The sequence below is a fragment of the Chiloscyllium plagiosum genome, chromosome 37 (genome assembly GCF_004010195.1).
Source record: "Chiloscyllium plagiosum isolate BGI_BamShark_2017 chromosome 37, ASM401019v2, whole genome shotgun sequence".
Lineage (NCBI taxonomy): Eukaryota > Metazoa > Chordata > Chondrichthyes > Orectolobiformes > Hemiscylliidae > Chiloscyllium > Chiloscyllium plagiosum.
This window is the reverse complement of record NC_057746.1, coordinates 16,997,199-17,008,087: the sequence shown is the minus strand read 5'-3', so window position 1 is coordinate 17,008,087 and position 10,889 is coordinate 16,997,199. Positions and strand designations below refer to the sequence as shown.

At 51.1% G+C, this 10,889-nt stretch overlaps 2 protein-coding genes across 4 annotated transcripts in view; one reads left to right on the top strand and one right to left on the bottom strand.

Annotated features, from left to right (window-relative positions):
- Nucleotides 1–1,867, top strand: part of rnf20 (ring finger protein 20, E3 ubiquitin protein ligase) — a 42,964-nt gene extending 41,097 nt beyond the window's left edge. Inside the window, exon 17 of the mRNA XM_043677858.1 lies at nucleotides 1,361–1,867. Within this exon, the coding sequence (XP_043533793.1) occupies nucleotides 1,361–1,582 (222 nt within the window). The 3' untranslated portion in view covers nucleotides 1,583–1,867. The remainder of the gene's footprint in view (nucleotides 1–1,360) is intronic.
- A 1,907-nt stretch (nucleotides 1,868–3,774) lies between these two features.
- LOC122541163 (protein FAM216B-like) lies at nucleotides 3,775–9,173 on the bottom strand. Of its 3 annotated transcripts, XM_043677779.1 has the most exons (6): nucleotides 8,817–9,170; nucleotides 8,196–8,297; nucleotides 7,181–7,409; nucleotides 6,100–6,220; nucleotides 4,771–4,939; nucleotides 3,775–4,457 (listed from the first exon to the last, which is right to left on the bottom strand). In XM_043677779.1, exons 3-6 carry the CDS (start codon nucleotides 7,289–7,291, stop codon nucleotides 4,454–4,456), a joined length of 405 nt encoding a protein of 134 aa, XP_043533714.1. In that variant the 5' UTR covers nucleotides 7,292–7,409; nucleotides 8,196–8,297; nucleotides 8,817–9,170; the 3' UTR covers nucleotides 3,775–4,453. The 3 variants fall into 3 exon arrangements, 2 of the variants coding, with proteins under 2 accessions (XP_043533714.1, XP_043533713.1); XR_006309536.1 differs by lacking the exon at nucleotides 4,771–4,939 and having other exon boundaries at nucleotides 8,817–9,166; XM_043677778.1 differs by lacking the exon at nucleotides 3,775–4,457 and having other exon boundaries at nucleotides 4,464–4,939; nucleotides 8,817–9,173.
- Between the last annotated feature and the right edge of the window lie 1,716 nt (nucleotides 9,174–10,889).

Genomic DNA, 10,889 nt, shown 5'->3' with positions numbered 1-10,889 from the left:
ACTGGGGATGGGGGGGAGATTCGCTGGGGATGGGGGGGATTTACTGGAACTGGGGCTGGCGGGGGAGATTCACTGGGACTTGGGCTGGGGGTGAGAGTGTGGGTGCTGTGGGCCAGCACATCCCAGGAAGGTTGGGTATCGCTGAGCTTCCCTCCAAACAGGGAGAGGGGAGTGTCGGCATTGTCCCGTTTCTGGGGCGAGTGGATTTGGGGATGCCCTTGCATCCATGCAGATCTCATCGTTTGGTGGAGAGGTGTGGGGGGGTTGGGGAAGAGTCCGATTCCTCCAAATTCACGGTTGTAGATGAGTGCAGTGTTCAGAGGGCGAGTGGGTCATCAGTCCCGGGTTGAGGATAACACCAGAAACCTTCATATTCGGAAGAGGCAATTGATTAGTCATTCCTGAGGAGAAAACATGAATGAATCTATTTGCACTTGGTGAAGGAATCTCTGGTTTAATGGTGGTGGTGGTGGTGATGGTGATGGTGAGCTGGGCCTGTCCTGTGCTGGTCAGGAACATCCCACTTTCCTCACATGGAGAGGAGCTGGCACAAACTGGCACAGGATCACCCATTTCCAATGTGCTCTGTGATTGGGTGGGGCGGGGGGGGGGGGGGGGGGGGCGGAGAGCGAAGGTGGTATTAGAACGTTGTGATGTAGTGACATAGGGGAATCAAAGGCTGGATCGGTCAATTTTTTTTGGAATGGGACTGGATCAGTGAGTCCCTGGGGAACGGGGAGCGGATCGGCCTGTCCCTGGGGAACGGGGAGCGGATCGGTCAGTGCCTGGGGAACGGGGAGTGGATCGGTCAGTCCCTGGGGAATAGCGAGGGGATCGGTCAGTCCCTGGGGAACGGGGAGCGGATCAGTCAGTCCCTGGGGAATAGCGAGTGGATCGGTCAGTCCCTGGGGAATGGGGAGCGGATCGGTCAGTTTTCTGGCGTATGGATGTGGTCGGTTGTTTCCTGATGAAGAGCTTTTGCTCGAAACGCAATTTTCCTGCTCCTCAGATGCTGCCTGACCTGTGCTTTTCCAGCACCACACTGATCTGGTCCGTTTCCTAAGGCAGGCAGACAGAATAATTGTTTCGTCGGGGAAGGGGATGGCTGGTGCTACTTCAATGGTCTGCGTCCAGAACCTGACTTTGTTCTTCTCTCTCTCCCTCTGTCTTTCTCTCTCTCACTCGCTCCCTCTCTCTCGCTCCCTTGCTCGCGCTCTCTCTCTAACTCTCCCTCTCTCCCTCCCTCTCTCCCTTTCTTACCCTCTCTGCCTCTCTCCCCTTCTCTCTCTCTCTTCCCCCCTCCCTCTCCCTCCCTCCCTCCCTCTTTCTCTCTCCTTCCCCCTCCCTCCCTCTCTCTCTCTCCCTCTCCCCCTCCCCCTCCCTCCCCCTGTGTCTCGGTGACCAGGCGAAGCTGACCTGCCCGTGCTGTAACATGAGAAAGAAGGATGCTGTGCTGACCAAGTGCTTCCATGTTTTCTGCTTCGAGTGCGTCAAGACTCGTTATGACACACGCCAGCGCAAGTGCCCCAAGTGTAACGCTGCCTTCGGTGCCAACGATTTTCACCGGATCTACATTGGCTGAGGGACCCCCGCCCCGCCACCCCATCTCTCCCCCAGCATCCCCTGCACTGAGGAGTGGGTGGGTGGGTTGATAACGGGGATGCTGTCGCTGAAGGTCCTCTTTCCCTTCCCAGCAGCCCCTCCTTCACTGGTCTGCCAGTGAAGTTTGCGGAGTCTGGGGCTGGGTGCGAGGGGGAACGGTTGTAGTTATTTTTTTCTCTCTCTGTTTCAAGTGTTAACGTTGGGAATAAACATGTGGCGTGAGGGCCTGAGGCCTCTTTGTGTCAGTCACGTCAGCGTTCTCTCAGTGTTCTCTCAGCGGTCAGTTCTTGAACAACCCAACCCCCCCCCCCCCCCCCCCCCCCACCACCAATCCACACCATCCTCCTGCTGACCGTCATAGAGATGTACAGCACGGAAACAGACCCTTCGGTCTAACCCGTCCATTCCGACCAGATATCCCAACCTAATCTAGTCCTATTTGCCAGCACCTGGCCCACATCCCTCCAAACCCTTCCTATTCATATACCCATCCAAATGCCTTTTAAATGCTGTAATTGTACCAGCCTCCACCACTTCCTCTGGCAGCTCATTCCATACACATACCACCCTCTGCATGAAAAAGTTGCCCCTTAGGTCTCTTTTATATCTTTCCTCTCTCACCCTAAACCTATGCCCCTCTAGTTCTGGACTCCCCGACCCCAGGGAAAAGACCTTGTCTATTTACCCTATCATGATTTTATAAATTTCTATGCGGTCATCCCTCAGCCTCCGACGCTCCAGGGAAAACAACCCCAGCCTGTTCAGCCTCTCCCTGTAGCTCAAACCCTCCAAACTTGGCAACATCCTTGTAAATCTTTTTGCCCACCTTTTAAAGTCTGAAGTATTCCACGGCCGAAGTGCTGCCCCCACGCTCAAAGCTGATGGATCGCCAAGGTAAGAGGAGAGATTGAGTGGACTGTGGGGAGTGGTCTCTCACCTCTTGGAATTGAGAAGAACAAACTGATGGTCTCATGGAAAGATCCGAAACTCCTGAGATTCCAGACCTGAGGGGCATAATGTTGGGATAAGGAGTTGGGTGTTTCATGCCAAGAGCTGGGGGAGGGGAATGGTTCTACATTCAAATGCTGGTGGATGTTTTTTGGTGATTCCTGCCCAAGAATGATCTCTCAATGAATGCATTCACAACAGATAGCCATGGATTTTTTTTATTCTGTTGAAACAAATGACAGAAGAGACAATGAGGGGTTGGGCTGAATGGCCTTCCTCGGGTGCTTTCTGCGAGGGTTGTTATGAGTGTCACAGATTCCGATGACACGGCTTGAGAGTTCCTCTGATTCTGATGACTTGCATGTGCTCCCGATTTCCACCAACACACACGACATAGCGGTGTCCTTTCTAGTCTGAGAAAAACGCTGGAATGTATCTGCATTAGCTGTCCCCACTTCTCACCCCCTTAGCGTGCGGTGGTGGGGGAGCACTGCACTGTCAGAGAGTCGATAGTGGAGGTGTGCCGCACTGTCAGAGGGTCAGTACTGAGGGAGTGCCGCACTGTCAAATGGTCAGTACTGAGGGAGTGCCGCACTGTCAAATGGTCAGTACTGAGGGAGTGCCGCACCGTCAGAGGGTCAGTACTGAGGGAATGCCGCACTGTCAGAGGTTCAGTACTGGGAGCACCACACTGTCAGAGGATCAGCACTGAAGGAGCACCACACTGTCAGAGGGTTAGTACTGAGGGAGCGCTACACTGTCAGAGGGTCAGTACTGAGGGAGTGCAGCACTGAAGGAGCACCACACTGTCAGAGGGTCAACACTGAGGGAGTGCCGTACTGTCAGAGGGTCAACACTGAGGGAGCGCCGCACTGTCAGAGGGTCAACACTGAGGGAGCGCCGCACTGTCAGAGGGTCAACACTGAGGGAGTGCCGCACTGTCAAAGGGTCAGTACTGAGGGAGTGCCGCACTGTCAGACGGTCAGTACTGGGAGCACCGCACTGTCAGAGGATCAACACTGGAAGCACTGCACTGTCAGAGGGTCAGCACTGAGGGAGCGCCGCACTGTCAGAGGGCCAGCACTGAGGGAGTGCCGCACTGTCAGAGGGTCAGCACTGAGGGAGCGCCGCACTGTCAGAGGGTCAGCACTGAGGGAGTGCCGCACTGTCAGAGGGTCAGTACTGAGGGAGTGCGGCACTGTCAGAGGGTCAGTACTGAGAGGGCGATGCAGTGTAAGAAGGTCAGTACTGAGGGAGTGTCGCACTGCCAGAGGGTCAGTACTGAGGGAGCACCACGCTGTTAGATTTTCCACCTTTCTGATGAGGAATTATACATTTTGTGGCTTTGCTTTGGATTTACTGTCACTGTTCTACCAAGGAGTGGGAGGAGATCCTCTAACCCCTCAGCCCTGCTGCCCCATTCAGAACAATCGTGGCTGATCCTGTAACTTATAAAGTCACATTGCCATCTATGGCTGGAAATTGCAACCCCAAATTTAACAAGGATCTGTCTACTTCTGCCTGAAACATATTCAAGGAATCATCCTCCAACACCTTTTCAGGAAGTGTGTCACCAAAATGCTCTCAGCCTGCAGAGAAAATAAATTGGGCATCACTTCTGCTTTTATTGCGTGACCCCTCATTCTCATCACATTAGTGGTCACCCTTCAAAGAAAACACCTCTGTAGCCTTGAAGCCATTTGGTACAGTAATGTCCTGAAGTTGAGAAATGTGCCTTCTAATAGGAATTCCTTAATGAAAACGACAATGAACCACCAATCAATTTATTGGGAAATGCAATCTTTCTTTCACACTCAGCCGGGTAAGGCACAATTCATTCCCAGTCACAGCGGTCCTCAATTGTGTCAGATCTTCAGTCTGACCTGGTTCCAGAAAAAGCTATTTATCTGTTGGAAACCAAGCAAATTAATTATTCCACATCTTGCAACACAGTTCAGACAGAGATGAGATAACGGAGATGGACACAGGGAGCTGGAATTAACTCCAGTTTGGACGACAGGGAAGGAGTTGGATGGCTAGGGGCCTGCGCGCAACTACAGCATGGTACCGAGGGATCCAGGATTAACCACAGCACTATAATTTACAGTCTGGGATTAACCAGAACATGGTACTGAGAGGGGGCGCTGGGATTAACAGGAGGTGAGGTGGTTCAGGTGTTGGGCCGGAGTGGAAGAACGAAGGGCCATGAGCAGTTCGAACCTTTTCCCTCCCTCTTTTGTCTTCGATTTGAGTTGTGAGCAGTGACTTTGTTCTCTGGATGCCCTCTTGACGGTTCTGACCAGAGAAGGAGACTGTTTGCGATACTGCTGCTGCTTGGGCTTTTTCAGAAAATCCAGAAATTTGTCCATTTCCGCAGCAGAAATGTAACCTTTAAAACACAATTTGTTTACTACAGAGCCTTACAACATATCAGCCTGTGCAAAAGCATTTCCAGTTAAAGATTGGATTCATTTCGATGTGCCGCCACTGTTGTAATGTCGGGAACGTGACCATTTTATGGGACAGGAAAATCCAACATAGCATCATGAGAAAGGACTACATCAGCTAAATTTAGTAATGTTCATTTAGAGATAAATGTTAGAGAACCTTCCTGCTGTTGCTACAATAGAACACCCAGCAATCTCTTATGTCCACTTACAGGACCACCGTTTAATGTCTTATCAATGTGATAGCGACACCAAGGTTATAATGCACTCTTCACACTGGCAACAGTGCAGCACTCCCTCAATACTGACCCTCTGACACTGCTGCACTCCCTCTACTGACCCTCTGACAGTGTGACACTCCCTCAGTGCTGACCCTCTGACAGTGCGGCACTCCCTCAGTACTGATCCTCTGACACTGCTGCACTCCCTCTACTGACCCTCTGACAGTGCAGCACTCCCTCAGTACTGACCCTCTGACACTACTGCACTCCCTCTACTGACTCTCTGACAGTGTGACACTCCCTCAGTGCTGACCCTCTGACAGTGCGGCACTCCCTCAGCACTGACCCTCTGACAGTGCAGCACTCCCTCAGCACTGACCCTCTGACAGGGCGGAACTCCCTCAGTACTGACCCTCTGACAGTGCAGCACTCCCTCAGTACTGACCCTCTGACAGTGCAGCACTCCGGGAGAAAGTGAGGACTGCAGATGCTGGAGATCAGAGCTGAAAAAGGGTTTATGCCCGAAACGTCAATTCTCCTGCTCCTTTGATGCTGCCTGACCTGCTGCACTTTTCCAGCAACACAGTTTTCAGTGCAGCACTCCCCCAGTATCTACCCTCTGACAGTGCAGCACTCCCTCAGTAGTGACCCTCTGACAGTGCAGCACTCCCTCAGTACTGAACCTCTGACAGTGCAGCACTCCCTCAGTGCTGACCCTCCCACAGTGTGGCACTCCCTCATGAGGATGTTAATGGTGCAGTAGAGTTGTGGGTTCAGGAACAGAATGGATGCTGAGGTTCTGTTTTAGATAACTGACATCACCCAAGGGAGTAATTGTAATGGACAACTCTTCTGTATGTCGGTACGAAACCATTACATACCCAATGTCATCTGCCTCGTCAGGCTGTTGATGTATTGCTGGTGTAGGCTCCTACGGAGTGGTGCTGCCCTGTAGATGGTGATGATGGTGGACAGGTATCTCTGCTGCCCAGTGCTCAGGTCCTACAGTGAGAAACACCAACTGAATCAGTGAAAGTTGGCTCAATGTTTCTTGTGGACACTGGGTAACAAATACTAGCCTTGGCAGTGACACTCATGACTTGTGGAAGAATTGTTTTTTAAAATTGTCCTGCTAGGGTTGGAATCTCTCACTAGGGTTAAGTTAAAGCACGCTGGGTGACACAAGGACTGACCTGGAGTTGAGGACTCAGAATAGAATAGATTCCCTACAGTGTGAAAACAGGCCATTCGGTCCTTCAAGACCCTCCAAAGAGTATCCCACCCAACCCTATTCCCCCAACTAAGGCACCTAACCAACACAACCCTGAACACTATGGGCAATTTAGCATGGCCAATCCACCGTCACCTGCAAATCACTGGACTGTGTGAGGAAACCGGAACACCCAGAGGAAACCCCACGCAGACACGGGGAGAGTGTGCAAACACCACACAGACAGTCGTCTGAGGCTGGAATTGAACCCAGGTCCCTGGCAGAGTGAGGCAGCAGTGCTAACCACTGAGCCACCGTGCCACCCCAGGCTTGCCAGACTCCCACTTCTGTCACTTTGGCTGCTCCTGACGTCTCTCCAAAGTTGTCCAAACCCGTCCCTCCATCAGCCAATCTGCCGCTGATGCTCTCACCCAGTCTCTGACATGCAAATGATGAGCACTTCCTCACGAACCCCTCCTAAGGGGTGGGTGATCATCTCGGACTGAGATGAGGAGACATTAGTGAGGGAGGGCATTCCGCATCGCCGGAAGCAGTGGATTCTCAGGCATCAGGAAGATTCTGCACTGCTCCCTATCAGTGTTTGAAGGGGTATTGGGATCAGGCAGAATGGAGGAGTTGAAGGAGAGGAGCAGGTGTGGTTTTATTGACCAGTAGTGAGGAGCAAGGGGCCGAACGGCCTCATCGTGCTCTGACCTGCTATCTTCTTTCAAAAGTGAAGGAAAGAGCCTCACCTTCAGGAGTGGACAATGCAGCATTGACCGAGGGATCTTAACACAGCTCGTCATCTCTGGAGGCCACCGGTAACTGGACGATAATCGAGCCTGTTTGATCACTTCTCCCATTGGATAATTGGCTGGTGTTACAATGGCAGCAGATGCTGTTATGGACAGTTCAGTTTCCAGGGGGGAGTCTGCTTTGATAGATTATATTTTTATTTGCTTTCAATGAAGTGGTCTCTCACTGAAACAGAAACACGTATTCCAGTTTTATTTAACAACAAAACAGAAGGTAAAATAGAGATAAAATAGAATAATCCAATCTACTTAGAATGCAAATTCAATGACTTATTTATTCAATGATTTTATAATGTGTAAAAATATAATTCCATTCATCTCAAAACATTGCTTTCCAGGTCAAAATGAAACAAAGCAGATTTTCTAAGAATGAAAAACACCCCCAGTGCAAATTTTCAAAACACTATCCACATAATGCAGCTGTCTCCCTGTATCTAACACCTCGTTAGGTTTAAAGCACTTGGGTTTCTGTTGTCAAAATGGAACGCTGGTAGCTTCTTTCTGGAGCTAATCTACACTTCAGTTTCACTGCACATAACTTAAATAACCATTAAACCCTCCAACAGTGTGGGGCTCCCTCAGCACTGACCCTCTGATAGTGCGGCACTCCCTCAGTACGGACCCTCTGACAGTGCGACAGTCCCTCAGTACTGACCATCCGACAGTGCGGCGCTCCCTCAGTACTGACTCTCTGACAGTGCGGCACTCCCTCAGCACTGACCCTCCGACAGTGCAGCACTCCCTCAGTACGGACCCTCTGACAGTGCGACAGTACCTCAGTACTGACTCTCTGACAGTGCGGCACTCCCTCAGTACTGACCCTCCGACAGTGCAGCACTCCCTCAGCACTGACCCTCCGACAGTGCGACAGTCCCTCAGTATTGACCCTCCGACAGTGCAGTGCTCCCTCAGCACTGACCCTCTGACAGTGCGGGACTCCCTCAGTACTGACCTTCCGACAGTGCGACAGTCCCTCAGTATTGACCCTCTGACAGTGCGGTGCCCCCTCAGTACTGTTCGTTCTCCCCAGCTGCAGTCTCCTCCGGCTCAGTTACTGAAAGAGCAATGTAAACAAAACAAGCGCTCGGCAACCGGGAATCCAAACTGTGGGCGGAGTCATCCTGAACATAACGAACAGAGGAAGTTTCCTGATATTTATGAGGCAGACATGTTTTAAACTCGGATCTGAACAAAACACTTTATCACAGTCACTATCAGCATTTCCCACACCTCTGTGCAAGAGAGCTGTTTAAATACAGAGAGAGAGTCTGAGAAAGATGGCAGCACAGACATAGCGAAAGAGACATTATGGAAAGAGATTTGAAGAAAGGACAAAGAATTGAAGGAGGCCAGCAGAGAGACAAGAGGTGCTAGTAGTGACACAAAGGCGCTAGTAGTGTGAATGAGAGAGGGATAGAGAGAGAGAGGTAGTACACAGGCAGGAGAGAGAGGGCAAGGGGAGACAGATAGAGCCAAGCAGAAAGTGTAAAAGGGGACTGGAAATAATACTTTCATCCTTTCACTCCCTTTCCCCCACCCGGTCTGTCTTCCTCCTTTTGCAATCACAACTCACCCTCTGGACTCTCTCCTTCCCCAAACTCTGGATCGTCTATCTCCACAACTCCTGATTCACTTTCCGCTAATACCCGCTTCACTTTACAGCAGCGATGGAGATTGAATTCGAACTTTTCCAATGACACTCATCGAGGTCTCCTCATTTTTCTGCAAAACAATTTTGAGAGGCTCGTGAGAAATAATCTGAAGGGGCCTGTGTTTGGATTGATGTGAAAACGCCAGTTCTGGGTCGATTAAGATAAACCGGTTGGAGATTCTAGAACACTCTGGGGCCAGACTGTTCAGAGAGATGTTCGGAAGCACTTCTACACCCAAAGTGTGGTCGACGTTTGAACTGTCTCCCACTAACGGCACTGGATCAGTTGTTAATTCTGAGCAAGTTAAAAAACAATGGGTCTGAGTGGGTTACTCTCCAGAGGGCCGGTGTGGACTTGTTGGGTTGAAGGGCCTGTTTCCATGCTGTAGGGAATCTAATCTAATCTGTTAAACACAGGTATTCAGGGATATGGGCCAAAGGCAGGCATATGGAGTAAGGCTACAGATCAGTCATGATCTCATTGAATGTAGCCAGGCAGGAGGCTGGAGGAACACAGCAAGCCAGGCAGTGTCAGGAGGTGGAGGAGGCGACATTTCAGGTGTAACCTTGGGGGTGGGGGTGGCGTTAGCTGCAGATAAAGTGGGTGGCGGGGGCAGGGTTGTGAAGAGGGGATAGGTGGAGACGGGATGAGGGTATGACATTGTTGGTCATTGGAAGGAGTGAATCCGGTTGGTGGCTGGGAGCAGGGGAAGTGGGGGTGCTGGGAAGGAGTCGGGGGATGGGGAGGACTCAACATTGAGTTCTCCAATTTCAAATAACCTTTCAAACAATTTCAATTCCAAGTCATGTTCTCAGTTTGCCACTGTCATGTGACCTACACCATCAGCTGCTTAGTCAAAGGCTGTGGGAGTTAAAGAGCGTTACAGCGCATAGCCCCTTGCCCCATCATATCTGTGACAGTCATCAAGGACTTATTCACATTCCCATCCTATTTCCAGCATTCAGCCTACAGCCTTGGCATTTCAAATCTTCATCTCAAAACTAAAATAAAATGAGGGAATACTAAGTACATCTCAAGAGTCCTTTGAGTGTTTTATACTTTAAACATGGAGGTACTGAGGCCAGTGTCCAGACTGTGAACTGTCACTGAAAAAAACACGGATTACAGTGAAACACGGCTCCAAGAGGCAGAGATCATAGAATCTCTACAGTGTGGCCCAGCAAGTCCACACCAACCCTCCAAAGAGTAACCCACCCCGAGCCATTCCCTTACCTATAATCCCTGAATAACTATGGGGCAATTTAGCATGGCCAATTTATCTAACCAGCATATCTTTGGACTGTGGGAGGAAACTAGAACACGCAGAGGAAGCCCACGCAGACACAGGGAGAATGCGCAAACTCAACACACAGTCACCCGAGGCTGGTATCGAACCCAGATCCCTGGCGCTGTGAGGCAGCAGGGGCAACCACTGAGCCACCATGCCACCCTGGCTACTGCTTTTGGAGTAGAGTGGTGCTGGAAAAGCACAGCAGTTCAGGCAGCATCTGAGGAGCAAGAAAATCAACGTTTCGGGCAAAAACCCTTCATCAGGAATACAGGCAGAGAGCCTGAAGGGTGGAGAGATAAATGAGATGAGGGTGGGGTTGGGGAGAAAGTAGCATAGAGTACAATAGGTGAGTGGGGGTAGGGATGAAGGTGATAGGTTAGGGAGGAGGGTGGAGTGGATAGGTGGGAAGGAAGAGAGGCAGGTAGGACAGGTCATGGGGATGGTGCTGAGCTGGAAGCTTGGAACTGGGGTGAGGTGGGGGAAGGGGAAATGAGGAAACTGGTGAAATCCACATTGATGCCCTGGGGTTGAAGTGTTCCGAGGCGGAAGATGAGGCGTTCTTCCTCCAGGTGTCGGGTGGTGAGGGAGTGGTGGTGAAGGAGGCCCAGGATCTCCATTTCCTCGGCAGAGTGGGAGGGGGAGTTGAAATGTTGGGCCACAGGGCAGTGTGGTTGATTGGTGCGGGTGTCCCAGAGATGTTCCC

Bases quoted from the DNA above. Each gene is read 5' to 3' on its own strand.
- LOC122541163 (XM_043677778.1), bottom strand. From the start codon at position 7,291: ATGGGAGAAGTGATCAAACAGGCTCGATTATCGTCCAGTTACCGGTGG. The intron at 6,221-7,180 runs GTGAGGCTCTTT...TTCTCACTGTAG, and splicing joins TGCATTGTCCACTCCTGAAG to GACCTGAGCACTGGGCAGCA. The intron at 4,940-6,099 runs GTATGTAATGGT...TGTGTTTTAAAG, and splicing joins GACGAGGCAGATGACATTGG to GTTACATTTCTGCTGCGGAA.